At 48.2% G+C, this 26,311-nt stretch overlaps 1 protein-coding gene across 2 annotated transcripts in view; it reads left to right on the top strand.

The window, feature by feature from the left end:
- Positions 1–26,311, top strand: part of R3HCC1 (R3H domain and coiled-coil containing 1) — a 177,735-nt gene that overhangs the window by 26,289 nt on the left and 125,135 nt on the right. Inside the window, exons 1-2 of one of the 2 annotated variants that reach the window (XM_063931877.1) lie at positions 13,496–13,688; positions 14,779–14,923. In XM_063931877.1, coding sequence (XP_063787947.1) covers positions 14,871–14,923 — 53 coding nt within the window. In that variant the 5' untranslated portion in view covers positions 13,496–13,688; positions 14,779–14,870. Of the gene's footprint in view, positions 1–13,495; positions 13,689–14,778; positions 14,924–26,311 lie in introns of those variants that run through there. The other variant, XM_063931878.1, reaches the window with a different exon arrangement.

Below are 26,311 nucleotides of genomic sequence, written 5' to 3'. Positions count from 1 at the left end.
CCACGGTCCAAACTCAACGGGGTGTTGAGTATGAGGTCGCCCAGATACTGGATTCTCGTATCAGATATGGTCCTCTCCAGTATTTGATAGATTGGAAGGGCTATGGTCCTGAAGAACGTTCCTGGACGAATGCTTCTGATGTTTACGCTCCTAAATTGGTCCAAAAATTTCATTACAGGTTCCCACATAAACCAAAGAAGTGTCCTGGGGCCACTCCTAAAGGGGGTGGGGGTGGGGGGGTGCTGTCACGATCCGGGTACTGAGACACCATTTTCTACTCGTTAGGTGTCTCCTGAGGTTGGCTCAGCAGGCCAGGGCCGGGCTTTAGCTATGGTTATTGCTCGCAGCACTGGTTTCAGCGGCCGCCTCGGTATATGTACTCACGGAGGTGCGGCGCTCTCAGCCCTGTCACGCCCGTCACTGCCGCGCCTGTGGTCCTCTCCTGGATGTGCGTCCTCCATGTGTCTCTGCTGCCGCTTCTGTCCCCGTGGCCACTGTGCGTGTCTGGGCGCGTGAAGTTCTGCTGCGGCCTCCGCCGCCATTGTTACACATGCTTCACAGTACTTAATTCCCCTTCAGTCCCTGTCTATGGACGCAGCCATGATGGACTCTAGTCACATGTCATTATTCCACCTATCCTCAGTGCTGCTGGAGCCCAGGTATTATGGTCAGCCAATCCCTGCTGTTCATCTGGTATAAATATCCTGTCTCCACACCCAGAAGGTTGTCAGTGCTTTCATTGTCTACCCTGTGAGTACAGTGTGCAGTTCACTGTGGACTTCTCCTGTGTTTCAGCCTGACTCCCTGGTGATTTCCTCCTGCAGTGTTGTTCCAGCTCTCCAGTGTTTAAGCCCTGTGGTGCAGCCTGTCATCTTTGCTCCCGCACCCAGTGCTAACTAAAGGGTTATGCTCCGGCTTTCCAGTAGCCACTCTCCAGTTACCCTCTGTGTTCCTGCGAACCCCAGCTTCTTCTACAGCTCTCTTGCGAACCCCAGCTTCTTCTACAGCTCTCCTGCGAACCCCAGCTTCGACTACAGATCTCCTGTGAACCCCAGCTTCGCCTACACTTTTTCCATGAACACCAGCTTCATTTATTATTTACCTGAGCACCCCAGTATTATTTAGAGTTCACCTGCTACTCCCAACTTCACGTTATACCTCACCTAGGCTCCCAAGTGTTATACTGAACTTTCACACTCATTCCAGATTACTGGTCCTAACCATATGTATTATACTCACCTGTGACTTTTGTTTATTTCATTGCACCTTATATGACTTTTTATTTAATAAATATCCTGAAAGATATTCCAGTTGTCGTGGTCACGCCTTCGGGCACTTACTGCTACTGTCTGACGTATGTCTAGGAGTCCACTCACTCCTAAATTCCGGTACCCGTCAGCCCTATAACTGAGGCTTCCAGCTACCTTCACCAGCCCTCAGTTGTGACACCTGACAATTACCTCTCTCCAACCCAATCTATCCTCAATGCTGCAACCCGGCTCATCTTCCCCACCAAACGCACTACATCTACTTTCAACTTTCCTACAAACCCCTCACTGGCTTCCCTTCCCTTTCAGAATCCAATTCAAACTTCTCACACTCACTTACAAAGCCCTCACCCACTCCTCTCCCACTTACATCTCTGACCTTATCTCCCTTTACTCTCCCACCAGTCCTCTTCGCTCTGCTAATGCACGCCGACTCTCCTGTCTTCTGATTACTTCCTCCCACTCCTATCTCCAAGATTTTTCATGTGCTGCTCCCTTTCTCTGGAATTCTTTACCTCTCCCCCTCAGACTCTCCACCTTTCTACAGAACTTCAAATGGGCTCTTAAGACCCACTTCTTTACCAAACCCAGCCAAATCTCATCCTAACCGTCTGTCCCACGCTCGGTCTACCCCATCTGTGTCACCCCTGTATGTCTGCCCCGCCCCTTTAGAATGTAAGCTCTCACGCGCAGGGCCCTCTTCCCTCATGTGCTAATCCTTTTCTTACTTTAATAATCCTCAACTGCCCAAATCCTGCAGTTTTTGGCCACCTTGTTTCTTATCTCAGTGTCGTCTACTGATGTAGTTATGCTTAGTTACCCTGTACTTGTCCTCCTATATTGTCTCCAACTGTAAATGCAGAATTTATATACCAAGTATATAGTGTGGGGCGCTAAATATGGGGTGCTTTCCCAGCTGCTGTATGATGGGAGATAGTCTCCCTACAAAGGAACATATATAAAAGGAAAAATTCTACACAATTAAAACACAATTTAATAAGCTGTAAAGCGCAACGGAATTTGCTGCACTATATAAGAAACTGGTAATAAATAAATAATAAATAAATAAGCTGCAAAGTATAAAATAATGTAATCACTATAACTGAATGTTGATTAGCAGCAAACTTAGGGACATAAAAGTTCAGTACATTATTTTTATCAGCTGTTATGACCGTGTCCCTTTAGTGGAATGGACAGTTCACAATATTGATCAGGTAAATACGTAGGCATCCATTAATTATTAGGATTATTATCAAATGCCAAAAGGGCCAATGGGATGGTGGGCCGGGCCTGTCATTCAGAGCGTCAGGAAGGCCGTGCGCAGCGAAGCTCTCTGTTGTGGAAGTTCCCCAGCCCGTTTCCATGGATAGGGGGGCATCCGCGATTCCATGCTCCCTTGACTCATGGCACGCCCCCATCGCTAGTGTCCGTGCGCCCCCTTTAGCGGCGCGCACTCGCATGCCAGGACCGATTTCGGCCCCAGTCCATTCCTGGGTGGGGATATGATAGACAGAGGCACTCATCAGGAGGGGGGTCAGAGGCACCCTTGGTGAGGCAAGAAGTAGAAGTACATATGGGGTGGGGGATGATAGGTGCACATGGGAAGGCAGAGGTACATATGGTTAAGGGAGATGATAAGTGTAGATGGGAAGGTTGGAGGCAGAGGCACTCATGGGGAGGCAGGTCAGAGGCACCCTTGGGGAGGCAGAGGCACTCATGGGAAATACTATATTACTGATGACTCATGGAAGCAGGTGAGGTACAGTAGGGGCATTAAGGATTGATAGGGGCGGGAACATATGTGAAGGATGAGCTGTGATCAGAGGCGGATTGGCCATAGGGCTTACAGGGAAGATTCCCGGTGGGCCGACGCACCTGCTTTGAGGACATGTGGTCCTATTCATAGACATAATGAATAAGATGCCAAACAATTTGCATATATGAAAATGACTTTGCCACTTAGCCTGTGATTGCAGATGATCTAGTGTATGCTCTGTCTGCCTGCTTGGCTGAAATATAAGATTGAGTGAATAGTGATTGGGATATGGTTGGTGTAATAAGCAAGAAAATATATCTTTCTAAAGAATTATATAGTTTCCTAAATTCTAAAGGTGTATCATATAATGTGCTTATAATATTTAATTTAATTTCCTTTTAACTTCCCCCTTGATGCTAGACATCCCAACTATCTGGAAAGTCTTGGGGGGAGGGTGCTGCTGCCATGGCTAGACCTTACATCTCTGGTGCTGCCCATGTGGGGCCACTAGTACAAATTTTTCCAGGGCCGCTTTTTGTTCCCAATCCGCCCCTGGCAGAGGCGGATTGGTCATAGGGTCCACAGGGAAGATTCCCGGTGGGCCGACGCACCCGTGGGGCCTGTTTTGTTTGGGGACATGTGGTCCTTTTTATAGACGGGTCTGGGACTCCAGGTCGACAACAAAAAGGTCGACACACCTTAGGTCGACGCCAATTGGTCGACACACCTTAGGTCGACATGGACAAAAGGTCAACAGGAACAAGGTCGACATGGAAAAAGGTCGACATGAGTTTTTTATGATTTTTTGGTGTCGTTTTCTTCGTAGAGTGACGGGGAACCCCAATTAGTGCACCGCGTCCCCTCGCATGGCTCACTTCGCTCGCCATGCTTCGGGCATGGTGCCTTCGCTCCGCTTCGCTCGGCACAGATTACCGTTCCAATCGTAGTCCACGTGGATCGTTAAGTATGAAAAGGTTCCAAAAAAGAAAAAAATTGTGAAAAACTCATGTCGACCTTTTTCCATGTCGACCTTGTTCCTGTCGACCTTTTGTCCATGTCGACATTTTGTTCATGTCGACCTAAGGTGTGTCGACAAATTGACGTCGACCTAAGGTGTGTCGACCTTTTTGTTGTCGACCTGGAGTCCGGATACCTTATAGACATAATGAATATGATGCTAAATAATTTGCATATATGAGAATGACTTTGCCACTTAGCCTGTGATTGCAGATGATCTAGTGTATGCTCTGTCTGCCTGCTTGGCTGACATACAGGGCCGGTTCTTGCCCTTGTGGCGCCCCGGGCAAAATAGGGGCGTGGCTTCATATGGGGGCGTGGTCAGTTACGCCCCCATTTGTGCCCCTGTAGCGCAGCTGGAATAAAAATAAAAATAAAATAAAAGTATACTTACAATCCCCGCTCCTGATTCCAGACCTCCTCCTCCGCCGGCGCCGCTCTTCTCCAGTCCTCGTATCTATGGGAGAGACGTCACTACGTCTCTCCCACAGCACAGCATAGACACTAGAGGTCAATTATGACCCCTAGTGTCTGTGCCACTATGCTGTGCGGTGCGCGATGACGTCATCGCGCACCGCACAGCACAGGTCCTCTCCATGAAGGGAAACTAGACGCGTAGCATCTGGTTCCCTTCAAAGCGGGGGACCAGCAGCGGGCACAGTGGGGGGCACAGTGGGGGGCACAGTGGCGGATCTTGCCAGGGTGCGGCGCCCTCCGGAAGGAGGCGCCCCGGGCAAAAGTACTGCTTGCCCGTGGCAAGATCCGCCACTGCTGACATATAAGATTGAATGAATAGTGATTGGGATACGGTTGGTGTATTAAGCAAGAAAATATATATTTCTAAAGAATGATATAGTTTCCTAAATTCTGAAGGTGTATCATATAATGTGCTCATAATATTTAATTTTATTTCTTTTTTAACTTCCCCCTTGATGCTGGACATGCCCACTATCTGGACAGGCTTGGGGGGAGGGAGCTGCTGCCATGGCCCATGGCTAGACCTTACACCTCTGGTGCTGCCCATGTGGGGCCACTAGTACAAATTTTTCCAGGGCCGCTTTTTGTTCCCAATCTGCCCCTGGTTGCAGCTGTGGTAGAAACTGATGAGTCAGGCTGTGTAGAGCTTTCTTCAGGTACACTTAACAGCTGGCGGCGGTTGCGTTCATAGAGGGCATTATCAGACTGTACCACGTAGCTATTTGGACGACCTGCAGGATGCTGAACCACCACCATTCTGTCAAATCCTTGCTCGGTTTGCATGCGGACAGGCTGGCCTGGAGACAGTGGTGGCAGGCGGTGTGCTGATCTGTCATAAGAAGCTTTGGCAGCCATTCTGCTCTTGCTGATGTTCTCCCGTACCTGTGGCTCTACTCTGGGTTGCAGGAGCTGCTTTGCCATTGGGATGCCTGTGCAGGTGTGCCGTGCTAATAGGCACACAGTGCAGGGGATGGAAGTCCATCTTGGGACATGTTTCTCAAGTTTAACAGTGTCAAGTATATGTCCGATCCATCTCGTGAACACTTCTCCATTAGGTGCTTTGCAGAGCGGACTGCATGCTCTGCCAAGCCATTTGACTGTGGGTAGTGTGGACTACTAGTGATGTGCTGGAAGTCCCATGTATTCGCAAAGTCCTTGAACTCTCTACTTTTGAATTGCATGGCATTATCAGTGATCAGCTGCTGTGGGGTGCCATGTGTTGCAGAGTGTCTCTTCAGCTTTGCAATGACCCTTTGACTTGTGGTGCTGGGCAAGTAGTTTATCTCGAACCATCCTGAATAGGAGTCAACTGGTACCAGGTACTCCTTCCCCTTCCATTCGAATAGATCAGCCGCAAGAATAGACCACGGAAGATCAGGAATGTCATGGAGCAGCATGGGCTCCCGTGGCAGGTGTGGACGCAAGGCATTGCAGGGTGCACAAAACTAGACAGCACGGTCAATGTCACCGTACATGGAGGGCCAGAACGTGGTTTCACGGGCCCTACGCTTGGTAGCCTCCACGCCGGGATGGCTCTGGTGCATCTGCTGGGTGTAGAATGTTTGAAGGGCAGCCAGAATCACAAAGCGATGACCCTGCAGGATGACACCATCAGACACGGTGAGCTCATCTCTCATACAGGAGAAGGAGCGAAGGCAGTGCGGCAGTTCCTTGGAAGAGGATGGCCAGCCGTTGAGAATTACAGCAGAGAAACGCTGACAAAGATCATCCGCAAGTGTACCAGCACGCAGCTCTTCCAGCCGCTTGGTAGGGAGCACCTCCACAGCCATGACCTCATAGTCATCCTCAGCAGCGTTCATGTCAGTACTCGAAAGAAAGGCTCGAGACATTTCTTTGCCTCGCTTATATATGACATCCAGGTTGTACCGCTGCAGCTTGAGCATCATGCCCTGAATACGGGAAGAAGCAGAGTGGATGGGCTTCTTCAGTATGGTGATGAGAGGCTGATGGTAGGTTTCCACCATGACAGGATGGCCATAGATGAAGTCATGGAAACAGTTGCAGGCGAACACCAGTGCCAACAGTTCTTTCTCAATTTGTGTATACCTGGTTTCAGTGTCAGTGAGAGCCCTGGAAGCAAAATCCACCGGTCTGCGGTGTTGGAGGCACACGGCCCCTAGACCACTTTGTGAAGCGTTGGCAGGGAGGACTACTGGATCATGTACATTGAAGTATTGCAGGAGCGGTGGATTTGTCGGCATGGTCTTCAATCGATCAACAGCAGCCAGCACCATTCTGAGTCCTGGTGGAGTAGCTGCCGCAAAGGTGCCGTGGTTTCACTGTATTGCGGAACAAATTTAGACAGGTAGTTGGTCATCCCCAGGAAGTGCTGCAGTGCCTGTTGGTCAGCCGGAATCGGCATTTGCTGGATGGCAGTGATTTTATTTGGATCCGGTTTGACGCCTGGACTAGTGAGCACGTGGCCCACGTACGCCACTTCTGTAACTCTAAACTTGCATTTGTCGGGGTTGAGCTTGAGGTTCAAAGCACGGGCCCGTTCAAGTACCTGGTGCAGTCGCTGGTCGTGTTCTTTTTTGGTGCAGCCCCACACCAGGATGTCATTGACGACTATTTCACAGGAATAGCCTGCAAACAGTTACTCCATGCAACGCTGGAAGACCTCATTGCCCGTAGTGATTTCATAGGGTATGCGAAGGAAGACATACCGCCCTATCGAGGTCATGAAAGTGGTGAGCAGGGATGAAGCTCTGTCCAAAGGGATTTGCCAGAATCCGCACTTTGCATCCAGGGTACTGAAAACTGTGTCTCCTGGCATGTCAGCAATCACTTGCTCGATGGTGCGGAGAGGGTGATATGGACGCAGTAGTGCTTTGTTCAAGTGTACTGGATCAATACAAAGACGTACAGTCCCATCCTTTTTTGATACGGCCACCATGGCGGACACCCACTGTGTTGCTTCCTCTGTGGGGGCAATGACACCCAATTGAGTCATTCTGTAGATCTCTTTAATGATTTTGTCTTTCATTGTGATAGGAACCCTCCGGAGGGCACAGACAGTAGGTACAATGGAGTCATCCAGCCTCATATAGGGGGTAATTCTAGTTGATCGCAGCAGGAATTTTGTTAGCAGTTGGGCAAAACCATGTGCACTGCAGGGGAGGAAGATATAACATGTGCAGAGAGAGTTAGATTTGGGTGTGGTGTGTTCAATCTGCAATCTTAATTGCAGTGTAAAAATAAAGCAGCCAGTATTTACCCTGCACACAAACAAAATAACCCACCCAAATCTAACTCTCTCTGCACATGTTATATCTGCCTCCCCTGCAGTGCACATGGTTTTGCCCAACTGCTAACAAAATTCCTGCTGCGATCAACATAGAATTACCCCCATGGTACACAACAGGGAGCTTGCCAAGTGTACTGCAATCAAATAAATCCTGAAAGTTTTTTTATCTCTGGGACGGTCATCTGTATTGCGTGTACCTCAGGCCCCAATTTGAGAAGGCCTAGCTTCATACTGTCAGGGAGGCCTAGCAGAGGGCCTAGCTTCATACTGTCAGGGAGGCCTAGCAGTGGTTTAACCTTTTGATCCACAATGTGGAATAGCAAATCAGCACGGGTAAACTTTAGCTTTGTGGTACCAAGTGTGGTGATGATCTGGCCACCATAAGCTATCAAGTTGATCTTGTGGGTTTATCTGTGCAGTTGGATCTATTTCAGGTAGTTGTTTGTAGGATATGACATTGCACTTCGCTCCTGAGTCTATTTTGACTATGGCCACCTTGCTCATATGCTTTGTTCTCAGTTTGATAAATATTTCGCCTTATCATCCAAGTGGTCTACACTATCACAAACTGTCGTGCAAACTAATTCACACCCTGGCTCCGTTTCAACCTGGTTAATCCGCCAGGGTGAGCGGCTATAGCGCGACTCAGACTGTCGCTTTCTGGAAGTTTGATCTTTGGAGCGGCAGCACCTTGCAGAATGATTCCATTTGCCACATGCATTACATCGTTTATCATATGGGGGGCAGCTTTGTTTGTCAGGAGGGTGCTGTGACACGCAGTTCCCACATGTGGAGGATTGGCGCGGAATGGCTGCCATGACACACACCTCAGCGTCCTTTCTTAGTTCCCTTGTGCCCTTTTCAGACTGCTCATTTAACATACAGATATTTATGGCAGTTTCTAATGGGAGGCCCTTCTCCCGCAGCAGCTGTGCACATACCTTGTCGCTGCGTATGCCGCATACGATTCTGTCACGGATGAGCTCCTCTGTGAGGATACCAAAATTGCCCTTCTTTGCCAGTAGCTTTAGCGTGAAGACGTAGGACTGTAGTGTCATCACCCTTTTGGTTTGTGCTGTTGAAAACATGCATGTCCATAATTACATTATTTACTGGCATGCAGATCTCTTCAAACCTTGCAATTAGGATGTCAGGATCCTCTCTGTCTTCTCCGTCAGCGTATACAAAAGCATCTGATTTGTCCACAGCATCGGTGCCTGCGAGGTTCAGCTGCGTCTATGCCTGGACTTTTTTTGACTTGTCTGAAAGGCCTGCTATGGAGTATACGTCCCATTCCCTTTTAAACCTCAGCCAGTTGTCAGACACGTTTTCATCAAATATCAGCGGATCTATTCTCCTCAGACCTTGTGCCATGGCATCCCAGTTCTGACACCATGTAGATTTGTAACAACAAAATCAGGACGACACTTGCAGCATCAGTGTAATACAGGTCTTTACTCAGCATGAGCCAGACACCAAGTGGAAGTAACAGGAGACAAACAGGAAGTGAGTCACTTCGGCATGACATCATCTCCCATGATGAACAGCATGCATTTACAGTGGCCACACCCCCTTTTTGAATTTGTACTGATTTTTATGTGTAAAATGTTGGAGGGTATTATTATTACCAGTTATTTATATAGCGCATACATATTCTGCAGCGTTTTACAGAGAATACTTGGCCATTCACATCAATCCCTGCCCCAGTGGAGCTAACAATCTATATTCCCTACCACATGTACACACACACACACACATTCACGCTAGGGTTAATTTTGCTGGGATCCAATTAACCTACCAGTATATTTTTGGATGTGAGAGGAAACCAGAGTACCCGGAGGAAACCCATGCAAGCAGGGGCGGATCCAGAAGAAAATGAAGGGGGAAGGCACCATGATAGGGGAACAGTAATAGTTATATTTACATGCACCTAAGGCACGCGTGCTCCCAGATAAGGGGTGTGGTATCACAGTGGGCATGGCCTCACAGAATACGCCATCAGGTAATGATTGGCTGTAGGAGCGCATCCCTGCTGGTTTATTGCCAATGTTTTACCCTGATGAAAAGGCTGATTGGGCCTTGAAATGTTGGTCACCAGTTCCATTAGTTATGGGAGCCTGGAAGGCACCCCAGCACAATATAATTATTAAAGTTTTTAGTTGGTGGTGGCAGGTGCAGCATACCTTGTTTTGGGCACTGCACTGAGACTCAGACTGCAGGACACAAACTGCCCATCTTTAATTAGCAGAAGCAGCCAGCTGGATCGCCAACAAGCAGCATAAGAAATCTGCAGGACAGCCCTGTCACAATCACACCCTGTCTCAATCACACGGCCGCCTTCTCAAATCCGAGGCTGAGTTTGACTGCACCTAGCATGGTGGTAAAGGAAGTGGAGGAGGAAGCGCTGGGAAACTGTGCGGTGCAGTGAGGGCTAATGAAGCCTTCTGTGCCGTCATAAGTAACAGTCTTACTCGATGCTGACATCTGAACCCCGCGCCTGGGCTAGACTCTGGCCGGCTGGCAGTGTGGGAGATAGGTTGTGGTGTGAGCAGGGGGCCTCCCCATTGGTTACCACACAGACTTGCTGTTAGAGCCGCGGCGGGTCCTAGTGCCTGCCGGCTCTTTTTATCAAATCTGACTGACGGAAATAGCAGTAGTGTTGCTGCTGTTCTCCTTTTGAAACAAAAAATATCTCAGAAATGCCAGGGGGGGCACGGGCCTGAATCCACCTATGCATGCAAGTACGGGGAGAATATACAAACTCCACACTCAGAGCCGGCCCTAGGCATATGCAAACTAGGCAACTGCCTAGGGCATTTGGCATGCCTAGCAGCACAAGCAGCTTCTGCTGATTAAAATGATATGCAGCATGCCTATATTCTGTGTGTAGCATTTTGTATGCAGATACAGCCACAGTCGCACACAGTATATAGGCATACAGCATATCATTTTAATCAGCAGAAGCTGCATGTGCATTCTAGCCACATAGCAAAATAGGCACCTGCCGTTAGCAGAGTTGCCAGCTGACGTACGACAGACATATCCTGCTGCATGGCGCACTGAGGCAAGATTTATGAGGACACATCTGTATCCAAGCAGAGGCAGAGGTCACAGTGTTAGTGGCCATGTGAGTGCTGTGTTTGTGTGAGTGGGTTGGTTGTGTAATAGTGTTCGGCATATGTGTAAGGGGCAATAAGTGTGTCATGTGTATAAATGCATTAATAATGTGCGGCATATGTGTAAAGGACATTATGTGTATAAGGGCATTAATAAAGGTTGGCATAATGTGTAAGTCACATTTTGCTTATAAGGACATTAATAATGTGTGTCATATATGTAAGGGGCATTACTGTGTGGTATTATGTGTATAAATGTATTACTAATGTGAGGCATTATGTGTATAAGATGCTCTACTGTGTCACGTAACATATAGAAATGGCACTACTATGTGGTCTAGTGTGAATAAAGAGCAATATGATGTGGTGTAATGTGCATAAGGAGCAATTCAGTGTGATGTAATGTGAATAAGGGACACTACTGTGAGGAATAAAGAATATATGGTAATGTGGTACTACTGTGTGATGTAACATGAATTAGGGACACTATCACATGAGAAATTGTGAATAAAGTTGCACTACTGTGTAGAAGAATTTGAACTGGGGGCACTATTGTGTGGCCATGCCCCTTGCCAGCAAAAACACACACCTTTTTGGGCTGTGTGCCAGATGTGCGCAATGTTCCTGTTTAAAATATAGGGGGTGGGAACACCAAAATAAGGACTGCTATGGGTGAGGGGTGATGGTGCTGGGAAAGGGATGCAGGGTCAGAGGTGGAACTAGCGGTGGTGCAAGGGGGCACCAGCCAAAATCTTGCCTAGGGCATCATTTTGGTTAGGGCCGCCTCTGTCCACACTGTTAGGGCCATGGTGGGAATTGAACCCATGACCTCAGTGCTGTGAGGCAGTAATGCTAACCATTACACCATCCGTACTGTCGGGGGTATGTTACTTATCGCCGTTACACACGCTAATGACTACTTAAACAATTTGATGTCATATAAGGGCACATAATACAATAAGGGTAACAGATCCTGATCTGGAAACAAGCTAAAATTCACCTGCTCGACATCAACGTGACCTCAATATTCTGTCACCCAGTGTTGGCAAATATGCTTTTGGAAGTTTGCATACCCTCCAACTGTACCTTTTTAGCAGGTACAGTACCCTTATTTTATGGTCTGTACCGAATTTTGGCCCTCATTCCGAGTTGTTCGCTCGTTCTTTTTCATCGCATCGCAGCGATTTTCCGCAAACTGCGCATGCGCAATGTTCACACTGCGGTTGCGCCAAGTAAATTTGCTAAGAAGTTTGGTATTTTACTCACGGCATTACGAGTTTTTTTCTTCGTTCTGGTGATCGTTGTGTGATTGACAGGAAGTGGGTGTTTCTGGGCGGAAACTCGCCGTTTTATGGGAGTGTGTGAAAAAACGCTGCCGTTTCTGGGAAAAACGCGGGAGTGGCTGGAGAAACGGGGGAGTGTTTGGGTGAACGCTGGGTGTGTTTGTGACGTCAAACCAGGAACGAAACTGACTGAACTGATCGCAGTGGCAGAGTAAGTGTCGAGCTACTCAGAAACTGCTTAGAAATTTCAGGGGGTCATTTCGAGTTGTTCGCTCGTTATTTTTTTCTCGCAACGGAGCGATTAGTCGCTAATGCGCATGCGCAATGTCCGCAGTGCGACTGCGCCAAGTAAATTTGCTATGCAGTTAGGTATTTTACTCACAGCATTACGAGGTTTTTTCTTCGTTCTGGTGATCGGAGTGTGATTGACAGGAAGTGGGTGTTTCTGGGCGGAAACTGGCCGTTTTATGGGAGTGTGTGAAAAAACGCTACAGTTTCTGGGAAAAACGCGGGAGTGGCTGGAGAAACGGGGGAGTGTCTGGGCGAACGCTGGGTGTGTTTGTGACGTCAAACCAGGAACGACAAGCACTAAACTGATCGCACTGGCAGAGTAAGTCTCGAGCTACTCAGAAACTGCACAGAGAAGTCTTTTCGCAATATTGCAAATCTTTCGTTCGCAATTTTGATAAGCTAAGATTCACTCCCAGTAGGCGGCGGCTTAACGTGTGCAAAGCTGCTAAAAGCAGCTTGCGAGCGAACAACTCGGAATGACCACCTCTATTCGCAATTTTGAGAATCTTTTGTTCGCAATTTTGCTAAGCTAAGATTCACTCCCAGTAGGCGGCGGCTTAGCGTGTGCAATGCTGCTAAAAGCAGCTTGCGAGCGAACAACTCGGAATGAGGGCCCTTAGCTCTCCAAACTGCCATTGAAAGTATAGGAAAAGGGGAGTGACAATTTACCCGTGACCACGCCCCCTTGTCTAAGTTGAACCGATTTTTATGTGTAAAATGTTGGAGGGTATGAAGTTTGTGGCTCACATTGCAAGCACTTCAACTTAAAATTATTTTTTCATGAAAAAAAAATACTTTTCACCATGTTAGCAAATGGGTTAGAAGCAAAAAATTTATTTTTTAACTCCTTCCTAATAAAATAATGATGATGATGATAATCATAATAATAAAAATTATTATTATTATTATTAGCATCATCACAATTTTATACGTTAGCTCTATTACTATTATAAAATGATTGACCACTAGATGGTGCTATGGCTATCCATATAGACAGATACAGAGAAGGAGCCACCAGGGGGCGCTGTGGTCGATCGGCACCGCGGGAGTAACTAGGATAGAGATCCTGTTCTTACAACGTTCCCAAGACCAGAGTCACCAGACTGCTTGCTGCAAATGAACGAGAGGGAAACGCAGAGATGCTGCTAGACTGAGACGGCGCCAAGAGACATTCAGCAATCACACACACAGAGACAGTCTGCCTGCTGCCCTGTAAGAGACGTGCTGTTTGTACAGGAGACAGTTCTGCACATGGAGGTGCCATGTGCAATGGATGTAGAGCACATGTTCTAATCATCATCCCTGTCTCATACACTGCACATGGCACACCGGTGCAGCTGCAAACAAGCCCCTTCCAGGTGCTGTGGCACTACAAGTCCCAGCACTCATTGGGATGCAGAGCATCTGGAGAGTCACGTGTTGCCTGTGCCCCATACATTGCTGAATTCTTCTCTCTACTCTGTTGAGTGTCTCACTGTGAGACGTTGCACGTAGTAGTTACTTTTACTGACACTTATGCCACAGGTCAACTTTTCAGGAACTTAAGTAGGCTGCTTCTTCATTGGTGCATTATTGTAGTCTCATGATTAAGAAGTCTGAGTTTTTTTATTTTATTTCTTACTATTTAAAAAAAAAAAAAAAAAAATCCCTATCCTAAATTTACAGAGGCGCAAACAAAACTGGCCACTGACTCCAGACCATATTTCATAAACTAATTGGTACATTAGTTGCGTTAAAGTGATGTGCAGGGTAACCTGCGCCAGATTGCGTCACCCCATAGACTTTCTCTTCACCCAAAACCATTTTAATGTTTAGTAACTTGTTGCAATCAGCCCTGCTCATTTTCTCCGCCTGTAGTTGTTTAATGTATTCATTTTCGTGAATGAAAAATGCGACATTCAACGCTTATACCACAATGAGTGTGATGGAACATTGCAGTCCATGGGTTTTACTTTGATCAGGGCCCTATCTGTGTAGAGTTTGTATGTTATATTGTGCCGTCGCCCTCCCCCTACGCTAGATGCTCCAATTTACTCCCACAATTTAAAAATATACTAGTAGGTTAAAGTTCGGTACCCTGTAAGCACCGTAATACGTTGACAGTCAGTAAATAAAGATTCATCTATTTAATCAATCATTAATGTTTGTGATAGCAGAGAGAACATACAGTAGGTGTGCATCAGCTGGTGTGATGGCTCTCTAGATTTACAGGCAAGCATGGTAACTACAAGTTCTTGTGGAACCCCCGCCACCCAACCTGCATCAATGACTAGGATTAATAGATGTTTGTTTGTTTCCCCAGCTTTCTACCTTTGTGGCTTCCGGTACTTCGGCAACCTGGATCCGCCATGCATAGACCAGGTGTACCTCTCTGGGGTGGAGTATGAGTTTTACATGCTTGTAACCGCAGAAGTGGACCACTTCTTGCAACAGGGAAACCATAAAGCGTGAGTATATTGACAATGCAGCCTCTCCATTCACCGGGATCTAGTGAGCCATTCTTATTCTCCATTTGTTTCCCTGGAGCCATCAGTTTATATGACTGCCATAAATTATTGTTGCTATTGATAAATGGATTGTGTGCCCCTTTCCAGCGGAACACATTGCGCCACCTACAGGCTTTTAGTAAGAACTACACCAATAAAAAGACTAAATTATAAGTTATGGTGGGCAGTTTGCATAGACATGGAATTTTACTGAAAGCAGTGGTACAAGAAAAACATTTTAAAATGAGTAAATGGCAAGTAAAGGCACTATTTTACATTGATACACATCACAGACTTTGTATTACCGAGCTGAATAATATAAATCTAACGCCTTGGGTGTTCGGGTCTTACTAGCTGTGTCCAACAGCCCTACTTGTACACCTCAGCAGCAGGCTGCCATGTTAGAGCGAGGTACCTGAGCAGGCACATCTTCCCGGACCTGCTGCTCATACATGTACTGTGTGAATTGGTTCCTCAGGGGCGAGGCCAGGATGTTACTGAACACCAGTATCCACACAGTTGTTTTTGACCAGTATGGGATTCTATTGTGACATTGTCCGGAGGATAGGGAGATAGTACGTAGATTAGGTTTTAACACTGCTGCAGTGCGATAACACTATTCTGAACCGAGTGTTTTACCTTTATGGTTCATTTTACACATTGCTTGGAATGGATGCGTATAGTAGGAAATGAATGTATCCATCCATCCATCCATCCATCCATCCATCCCAGCAAGCTTGTCCTGTACAGTCACATGTGGAACTGTAAGCTCAGCAATGTATCATAGAATGTTAAAAATCCCCTCCCTACGGCCAGTACCAAGAATTATGTACAGAAGCACCATGTCCCAGCTTCTGAAACAATTTGCTGTTTTCCCAGGGCTGTGTAACATTGGTACGGGATAGTACTGTGGTGGACGCTGGGCTTGTATATGGCTGCCACTATACTTTGTGCATGCAGCTGTTATGTTGGACACAGGGTTATGAAGGTTAGGCATGTAATAAACATTCTGGGTACAGTCACCACATTGTGCATACAGTATAATACTCTTATCTCTATACTGTGTCTGTGCCGTATGCAGGATGACATACTGTATGCACTATACAGTAGTGCATACAGTACCTGTGGCGAGCGGGACAAAGCCTCTTTGTGGGCTCGCTATGCTTGCCACGCTACTGGCTCGGTGGGTCGCTACGCTCGCCACAGGTTCTATTCCCACTAAGCAGGTGTCGTGGACACCCAGGAGTGGGAATAGCTGTGGTGGCGCTGCTGGTGTTCTGGCGTCGGTATTTTGACCGCTGGAATTCCAACTACATCCCGTCATATATAGCTGTAATAACGCATGACTTTTAAAACTTCAAAATGCTTAAAGAAGACTAATATTTGTGCTGCGGGGTACACTGGGCTCCACAAGGAAAGACATAGGGGTGTAGAGTAGGATCTTGATCCAAGGCCCCAACAGGCTCAAAAGCTATGAATGTTCCCAGAACGCACAGCGCCGCCTCCTCTATAACCCCGCCTCCCTGCACAGGAGCTCAGTTTTGTAGTTTGTGCCGCAGATAGAAGGCACATAACAGAGGGGCTGCTCTGGGCAGTCCTAAGAAGAGCTTTTTTGAGAAGAAAAGTGAAGACTTCAAGGGCAGCAGCAGTGGTAAATGTCAGAAGACATTCACTGCTGCAGCTCCTGCTCTCCCCGGCGGCGCTGTACACTCCCGAGCCCTGGTTGCCGGGTAACTACAGCAGGAGGCTCCGGTTTTCTTCTGGTCAGGCACACACGGCGGGGGCTCTCCTGGATCGCGTGGCCGCGCTTCGGGAGGTGGTGAGTGGGTCCCGCTCGCGGGACCCGTGCTTTATCGCGGTCGGTGGGAGGCAGGCCGTGCGCGCTGGCGGTGGACACTGGCAGTACAGGCGATCCCACTAGATCACCAGGGCATGGGTGCAGGTCAGGTTTTCCCTTAAAACCTTTTTCTCTGACGTCCTAGTGGATGCTGGGTACTCCGTAAGGACCATGGGGTATAGACGGGCTCCGCAGGAGACTGGGCACTCTTAAAAGAAAGATTAGGTACTATATCTGGTGTGCACTAGCTCCTCCCTCTATGCCCCTCCTCCAGACCTCAGTTAGTATCTGTGCCCGGCCAGAGCTGGATGCACCCTAGGGGCTCTTCTGAGCTTCCTAGAAAAGAAAGTATTTGTTAGGTTTTTTTATTTTCAGTGAGATCTGCTGGCAACAGACTCACTGCTACGTGGGACTGAGGGGAGAGAAGCGAACCTACCTGCTTGCAACTAGCTTGGGCTTCTAAGGCTACTGGACACCATTAGCTCCAGAGGGATCGAACACAGGCCCAGCCTCGGTCGTCCGGTCCCAGAGCCGCGCCGCCGTCCCCCTTGCAGAGCCAGAAGAACAAAGAGAAGTTGAAAATCGGCGGCTGAAGACTCCGGTCTTCATTAAGGTAGCGCACAGCACTGCAGCTGTGCGCCATTGCTCCCTTAGCACACCACACACTCCGGTCACTGATGGGTGCTGGGGGGGGGGGGGGGGGGGCAGCTCTGGGCAGCAATTAGATTACCTTACTTGGCGTAAAGCACATAATACAGTCTGATAAACTGTATATGTGCATTAACCCCCGCCATTAAAGTACCGTACATAAAAGGACAGAAGCCCGCCGCTGAGGGGGCCGGGCCTTCTTCCTCAGCACACCGGCGCCATTTTCTCTTCACAGCTCAGCTGGAAGGAAGCTCCCCAGGCTCTCCCCTGCAGTGTCCTGGTACACAAAGGGTAAAAAAGAGAGTGGGGCACATAAATTTAGGCGCAAAACTGTGTATATAAGCTGCTATAGGGGAAAAATCACTCAGTATAGTGTACATCCCTGTATTATATAGCGCTGTGGTGTGTGCTGGCATACTCTCTCTCTGTCTCTCCAAAGGGCCTGGTGGGGGAACTGTCTTCAAATAGAGCATCCCCTGTGTGTGTGGTGTGTCGGTACGCGTGTGTCGACATGTCTGAGGTAAAAGGCTCCTCTAAGGAGGTGATAGAGCGGATATGTGTGTGGGAGGCTGTCTCCGTCGACAACGCCGACACCTGTTTGGATATGTGTAAGTGCTGAGGAAAAGGTTAGGGAACAGAAAGGAAATCTACCCTGGTCTGTCCCTATGTCACAGAGTCCTTCAGAGTCTCTCTATGTTCACTATCCAAAATAACAAAGTATCGACACGGAGTTTAACTCCACTGTCGACTACGATAATGCAAAGTTACAGCCAAGAGGGCTAAAAGATATTCAATATATGATTATTGGAATAAAAGATGATTTGCATATCACTGATGACTCATCTGTCCCTGACACGAGAGTACACATGTTAAGGGGAAGAATGCTGAGGTAAATTTCCCTCCTCTCATGAGGAAAAAGAGCGGGAATCGACAGACAAGAGACGTCAGCTTCCCACAAGAGAATTCTCAGGCTGTATCCTTTCCCCACTAGGGCCAGGATGTGTTGAGAATCTTCCCCTTGGGTGTCCTGTTTGCACTAGCTATTCTCAGGGATCCTGCAGATAGTGTGCACATTCTAGTTTACTACCCAGACCGGCGATTGTGTCGGCATGGGTTTATAGCGCTGTGGCAGCGTGGACAGGTACCTTATCAGCAGAGATTGAGACCCTAGTATGCATATAAATATTTTAAGATCTTGTCTTAAGTGATAGATATATAATTATAAAGCATGCCCAAAGGGACATGAGTATACTGGGTCCTAGAGACAAAAGCTATGTCGATTTCTGCTTGACGTGTCCTGTAGAATATACATTGGACAGATGATGCCGACTTAAGAGGCATATGGAAGGCTGAGGGTTGTGTGGAGAAAGGTTCTCGGGCCTGGTCTCCACAGCTATAGCTGGTGATTCTGATATTTTGCCTTATATTCCTGCACAGCCTAGGAAAGCACGACATTATTAAATGCAGCTTTTCGAATGAAGAAACAAGAAAGTCTGAGGTGCGTCCTTTCTTGTCAGAGCCGGGGGCAGAGGAAAGAAGCTGTACAACACAGCTAGTCCCCAGGAACAGAATCCTCCCCGGCCTCTACAAAAATCCACCGCATGTCGCTGGGGCTCCACAGGCGGAGCTAGGCCCGGTGGGGACACGACTTCGTAAGTTCAGCCACAAGTGGGTTCACTCCCTGTTAGATCCCTGGGCAATAGAAATTGTATCGCAGGGATACAGGCTGGAATGTGAGAAGATGCCCCCTCACCGAGGACCCGGCGGGCTTCCCCCCAAGAGAGGGAGCCATTGTTAACTGCAATTCGTAAATTGTATCTTCAACAGGTGGTGGTCAAGGGTCCCCTCCTTCAACAAGAGGGTGTTATTATTCGACCATGTTATAATCCCGAAACCAGACGGTTCGGTTAGACCCATATTGTATTAAAATCCCTGAACATATACCTGAAAAGGTTCAGGTTCAAGATGGAATCGCTAAGAGCGGTCATTGCAAGCCTGAAATGAATCGGGACATAAGGGATGCATACCTTCGTGTCCCCATTTATCCACCTCATCAGGCGTACCTCAGAATTGCGGTACGGGATTGTCATTACCAATTTCACCAAGGTAATGGCGGATATAATGGTGCTCCTGCGGAAGCAAGGTGTCACTATTATCACATACTTGGATGATCTCCTCATAAAAGAGAGATCAAGAGAGCAGTTGCTGGACAGCGTATCACCTTCTCTGGAAGCAAAACGGCAACACGACTGGATTCTATATATTCCGAAGTCGCAGTTGGTTCCTACAGCTCATCTGCCTCGCCTAGGCATGATCCTAGACACAGACCAGAAGAGGGTTTATCTCCCGATAGAGAGAGTTTAGGAGCTCATGACACTGGTCACGAATCCATTGAAAACCAAAACAGGTGTCAGTGCATCACTGCACTCGAGTCCTGGGAAGGATGATGGCATCATACGAGGCCATCCCCTTCGGCTGGTTCCATGCAAGGACAATGGAACTTACTGGACAAGTGGTCCGGATCACATCTTCAGATGCATCGGTTAATCACCCTATCCCCCAGGGCCAGGGTGTCTCTCCTGTGGTGGCTGCGGAGTGCTCACCTTCTCGAGGGCCGCAGATTCGGCATTCAGGACTGGGTCCTGGTGACCACGGATGCAAGCCTCCGAGGGTGGGGGGCAGTTACACAGGGAAGAAAATTCCAAGGTTTGTGGTCAAGCCAACAGACTTGCCTTCACATCAATATCCTGGAACTAAGGGCCATATACAACGCCCTAAGTCAAGCGGAGTTCCTGCTTCGCGACCAACCGGTTCTGATCCAGTCAGACCGCAGGGGCTCATGTAAACCGCCAGGGCGGCACAAGGAGCAGGGTGGCGAGGGTAGAAGCCACCAGAATTCTTCGCTGGGCGGAGAATCAAGTAAGCGCACTGTCAGCAGTGTTCGTTCCGGGAGTGGACACGACCTCTACCCGGGAAAGTGGTGACTTCATCAGGAAGTCTTCACGCAGTTTTGCAAATTGATGGAAACTACCTCAGGTGAACTACATGGCGTCCCACCTCAATAAAAAGATAAAAAAGGTTTTACGCTGGGTCAAGGGACTCTCAGGCGATGGCTGTGGTCGCACTAGTAACACCGTGGGTGTTCCAGTCGGTCTATATATTCCCTCCTCTTCCTCTCAGACCCAAGGGCTGAGAATTGTTATAAACGGAGGAGTGTGAACAATATTCTTTGCTCCGGATTGGCCAAGAAGGACTCGGTACCCGGAACTGCAAGAAATGCTCTGAGGACCCATGGCCTCTGCCTTCTCAGTCAGGACATGTTGCAACAGGGACCCTGTCTGATACAAGACTTACCGCGGCTGCGTTGGACGGCATGGCGGTTGAACGCCGGATCCTAGCGGAAAAGGGCGTTCCGGATGCAGTTATTCCTACGCTGATAAAGGCTAGGAAAGACGTGACGGCAAGACTTTTTCACTGTATATGGCGAAAATAGGTTGCTTGGTGTGTGGCCGGGAAGGCCCTACAGAGGAATTCCAGGGGGGTCGATTCCTGCACTTCCTACAGTCAGGAGTGACTATGGGCCTAAAATTAGGATCCATAAAGGCCAAGATTTCGGCCCTATCCCTTTTTCTCTCAAAAAGAAATGGCTTCACTGCCTGAAGTTCGGACGTTGTTACAGGGGTGCTGCATATTCAGCCCCTTTTGTGCCTCCAGTGGCACCTTGGGATCTTAACGTATGTTGGATTCCTAAAATCCCACTGGTTTGAGCCACTTAAGACCGTGGATCTAAAATGTCTCACGTGGAAAGTGGTCATGCTTTTGGCCTTAGCTTGGACTAGGCGTGTGTCAGAATTGGCGGCTTTGTCATGTAAAAGCCCATATCTGATCTTCCATATGGAAAGGGCAGAATGGAGGACTCGTCCCCAATTTCTCCCTAAAGTGGTATCATCGTTTCATTTGAACCAACCTATTGTGGTGCCTGCGGCTACTAGGGACTTGGAGGATTCCATGTTGCTGGACGTAGTCCGGGCCCTGAAACTTTATGTTTCCAGGACGGCTAGAGTCAGAAAACCTGACTCACTATTTATCCTGCATGCACCCAACAAGCTGGGTGCTCCTGCTTCAAAGCAGACTTTTGCTCGCTGGATCTGTAGCACGATTCAGCTTGCACATTCTGCGGCTGGACTGCCGCATCCTAAATTAGTAAAAGCCCATTCCACGAGGAAGGGGGCTCTTCTTGGGTGGCTGCCCGAGGCGTCTCGGCTTTACAACTTTGCCGAGCTGCTACTTGGTCGGGTTCAAACACTTTTGCAAAATTCTACAAGTTTGATACCCTGGCTGAGGAGGACCTTGAGTTTGCTCATTCGGTGCTGCAGAGTCATCCGAACTCTCCCGCCCGTTTGGGAGCTTTGGTATAATCCCCATGGTCCTTACGGAGTACCCAGCATCCACTAGGACGTCAGAGAAAATAAGAATTTACTCACCGGTAATTCTATTTCTCGTAGTCCGTAGTGGATGCTGGGAGCCCGTCCCAAGTGCGGACTCTCTGCAATACATGTATATAGTTATTGCTTAACTAAAGGGTTATTGTATGAGCCATCTGTTGAGAGAGGCTCAGTTATTGTTCATACTGTTAACTGGGTATAGTTATCACGAGTTGTACGGTGTGATTGGTGTGGCTGGTATGAGTCTTACCCTGGATTCCAAATCCTTTCCTAGTAATGTCAGCTCTTCCGGGCACAGTTTCCCTAACTGAGGTCTGGAGGAGGGGCATAGAGGGAGGAGCCAGTGCACACCATATATAGTACCTAATCTTTCTTTTAAGAGTGCCCAGTCTCCTGCGGAGCCCGTCTATACCCCATGGTCCTTACGGAGTACCCAGCATCCACTACGGACTACGAGAAATAGAATTACCGGTGAGTAAATTCTTATTTTATGTGTAGCCCGCAGTACCTGGTGGTTTTGCCAGCAGAGGGGATAAGGCTTAGACCTGGAGCCCCTCCCCCAGCGCGCCATTTCCAGCAAATGTTCCCGCCCTGGAGCTGTATATCTGTCTCTCCCTTACTCCCTGTCAGTGTCTGGGCGCCATTTCTCTCAGCTACACTGTGCACAGATCTGAAAATGATAAGTTTTGGGTGAGCATTGGAACATCCAGGTGGAGATAGATAGTTGGATACATGGGATGGGACTGAAGGAGCGAGGTCAGTGGATGAAAGGTACAGTATATCTGGGTGCCATCAGTGAAGAGGTAGTAATAGAGCCTAAAGAAGTATATGACTTCATCAAGAGAGGGGGTGTAGACAGAGAAGAGCAACAGAGAACAGAGCATTATCCCCCCCCCCCCAAAAAAAAACAAAAACCTGTTCAGGCCTTTGGCGGGCAGTCTGACCTTTTCGGGTCTGTTCTGCCATCCACCTGTGGGCCAACGTGTTTTGGGGCGGGGGGTGTTTGGGGGAGGACAGCGGGTGAATAGATGCTGTACACATGCGCTCCCATATGTTGGGAGGTACATTTGAGGGACAATAATAGAGCGAGGAAGAGATGGTGAGCAAGAGTCAGTAGTAGAAATGCTGAGGGAGCAAATAGAGAGGTAGGAAGCAAAAACTGCATTATTTTATTTGAACTGTTGTATTGTTTGGTTTAATGTTTGACTAACATGTCCAAGCATGCCATAACAGTCACTGCAATTATTAATATCCTTTATGTATGAAGCACAGACATATTATGCAGCGCTGTATATTTAGGGGATAATGATATAAACAGAATTACAATGACATAAAACAGAAGAAGATGGCCCTGCCCAAATGAGCTTAAAGCCCAAGAGGTATGCGGACCAAGTGATATACTGTATAAGGTAGAGGTATATTAATTAATCGTAGCTGCTGGTGGGAAAGTTGGTTTGGCTACTATAAGCTAAAAGCATCATTCTCCAATATTAAAACCACTGGAATTTCTCTGCACCTTTTGGTGGTATGGTAGATTAATGAGACACAGTGGAAGGTGGAAACAAAAATCATCATCTAGTTTATATAGACTAGTAACAAGTAACACTGCCAGCAACTGACTAGCCTTAACAATTATATATATATAATATATATATCTATATCTATATGCAAGTAACTACAGACCAGTAAGCCTTACATCAGTAGTAGGGAAAGTAATGGAAAAACTATTAAAAGAAAGAGTTGTGGAATATCTTAAATCAAACCACTTACAGGATCCAAAACAGCATGGATTTACTAGTGGGAGATCATGCCAAACAAATCTTTTCTCTGACGTCCTAGTGGATGCTGGGTACTCCGTAAGGACCATGGGGAATAGACGGGCTCCTCAGGAGACTGGGCACTCTAAAGAAAAGATTAGGTACTATATCTGGTGTGCACTGGCTCCTCCCTCTATGCCCCTCCTCCAGACCTCAGTTAGAATCTGTGCCCGGCCAGAGCTGGATGCACTCTAGGGGCTCTCCTGAGCTTCCTAGAAAGAAAAGTATTTGCTAGGTTTTTTATTTTCAGTGAGATCTGCTGGCAACAGACTCACTGCTTCGTGGGACTTAGGGGAGAGAAGCAAACCTACCTGCTTGCAGCTAGCTTGTGCTTCTAGGCTACTGGACACCATTAGCTCCAGAGGGATCGAACACAGGGCCCGACCTCGATCGTCCGTTCCCGGAGCCGCGCCGCCGTCCCCCTTGCAGAGCCAGAAGACGGAAGAAACCGGAGGAAATCGGCGGCTGAAGACTTCGGTCTTCATTAAGGTAGCGCACAGCACTGCAGCTGTGCGCCATTGCTCCCTATGCACACCACACACTCCGGTCACTGATGGGTGCAGGGCGCTGGGGGGCGCCCTGGGCAGCAATTAGAGTACCTTACATGGCTAATTGACACATAATACAGCTTTTAAGCTGTATATGTGCATAATCCCCCGCCATTATACAGATAAAAAAGCGGGAGAAGTCCGCCGAGAAGGGGGCGGGGCTATCTTCCTCAGCACACCGGCGCCATTTTCTCTTCACAGCTCCGCTGGAAGACAGCTCCCCAGGCTCTCCCCTGCAGTTTCCAGACATCAAGGGTAAAAAAGAGAGGGGGGGCACTAAATTTAGGCGCAAAACTATATATAAAAGCAGCTATAGGGAAAATCGCTTTTGTTAGTGTAAATCCCTGATTATATAGCGCTGTGGTGTGTGCTGGCATACTCTCTCTCTGTCTCCCCAAAGGACTTTGTGGGGTCCTGTCCTCAGTCAGAGCATTCCCTGTGTGTGTGTGCGGTGTGTCGGTACGGCTGTGTCGACATGTTTGATGAGGACGCTTACGTGGAGGCGGAGCAGGTGCCGATAAGTGTGATGTCGCCCCCTGCGGGGCCGACACCTAAGTGGATGGATATGTGGAAGGTATTAACCGACAGTGTCAACTCCTTACATAAAAGGTTCGATGACGCAGCTTTGGGACAGCCGGCATCTCAGCCCGCGCCTGCCCAGGCATCTCAGAGGCCGTCAGGGGCTCAAAAACGCCCGCTACCTCAGGTGGCAGACACAGATGTCGACACGGAGTCTGACTCCAGTGTCGACGAGGATGAGACAAATATACAATCCACTAGGGCCATCCGATGCATGATTACGGCAATGAAAAATGTGTTGCACATTTCTGACAGTAACCCGGTTACCACAAAAAAGGGTATTATGTTTGGGGAGAAAAAGCAGCCAGTGACTTTCCCCCCATCTGATGAGTTAAACGAATTGTGTGAAGAAGCGTGGGGTTCCCCAGATAAGAAACTAGTAATTTCTAAGCGGTTACTAATGGCGTACCCTTTCCCGCCAACGGATAGGTTGCGCTGGGAGACATCCCCTAAGGTGGACAAGGCGCTCACACGCTTATCAAAAAAGGTGGCACTGCCGTCTCAGGATACGGCCGCCTTGAAGGAGCCTGCAGATAGAAAGCAGGAGGCTATCCTGAAGTCTGTGTATACACACTCAGGTACTATACTGAGACCTGCTATTGCTTCAGCATGGATGTGCAGTGCTGCAGCAGCGTGGTCTGATTCCCTGTCTGATAACATTGATTCCCTTGACAGGGACACTATATTGCTAACCATAGAGCATATTAAAGACGTAGTCTTATATATGAGAGATGCACAGAGGGACATTTGCCGGCTGGCATCTAGAATTAATGCAATGTCCACTTCTGCCAGGAGAGTATTATGGACTCGGCAGTGGACGGGTGATGCTGATTCTAAAAGGCACATGGAAATTTTGCCTTATAAGGGTGAGGAATTGTTTGGAGACGGTCTTTCGGACCTCGTATCCACAGCAACAGCTGGGAAGTCGACTTTTTTACCTCAGGTTCCCTCACAGCCTAAGAAAGCACCGTATTATCAAGTACAGTCCTTTCGGCCTCAGAAAGGCAAGCGAGTTAGAGGCGCGTCCATTCTGCCCAGAGGCAGGGGTAGAGGGAAAAAGCTGCACCATACAGCCAGTTCCCAAGAACAAAAATCCTCCCCTGCTTCCACTAAGTCCACCGCATGACGCTGGGGCTCCACATGTGGAGCCAGGTGCGGTGGGGGCCCATCTCCTGAACTTCAGCTACCAGTGGGTTCGCTCACAGGTGGATCTCTGGGTTCTACAAGTGGTATCTCAGGGATACAAGCTGGAATTCGAGACGTCTCCCCCTCGCCGTTACCTCAAATCAGCCTTGCCAGCTACTCCCCAGGACAGGGAGGTAGTACTGGCGGCAATTCACAAGCTGTACCTCCAGCAGGTGATAATAAAAGTTCCCCTCCTTCAACAGGGACGGGGTTACTACTCCACAATGTTTGTGGTACCGAAACCAGATGGTTCGGTGAGACCCATTCTAAATTTGAAATCCTTGAACACT

The sequence above is a fragment of the Pseudophryne corroboree genome, chromosome 6, assembly GCF_028390025.1.
Source record: "Pseudophryne corroboree isolate aPseCor3 chromosome 6, aPseCor3.hap2, whole genome shotgun sequence".
NCBI lineage: Eukaryota > Metazoa > Chordata > Amphibia > Anura > Myobatrachidae > Pseudophryne > Pseudophryne corroboree.
This window is presented reverse-complemented; position numbering and strand designations above follow the sequence as displayed.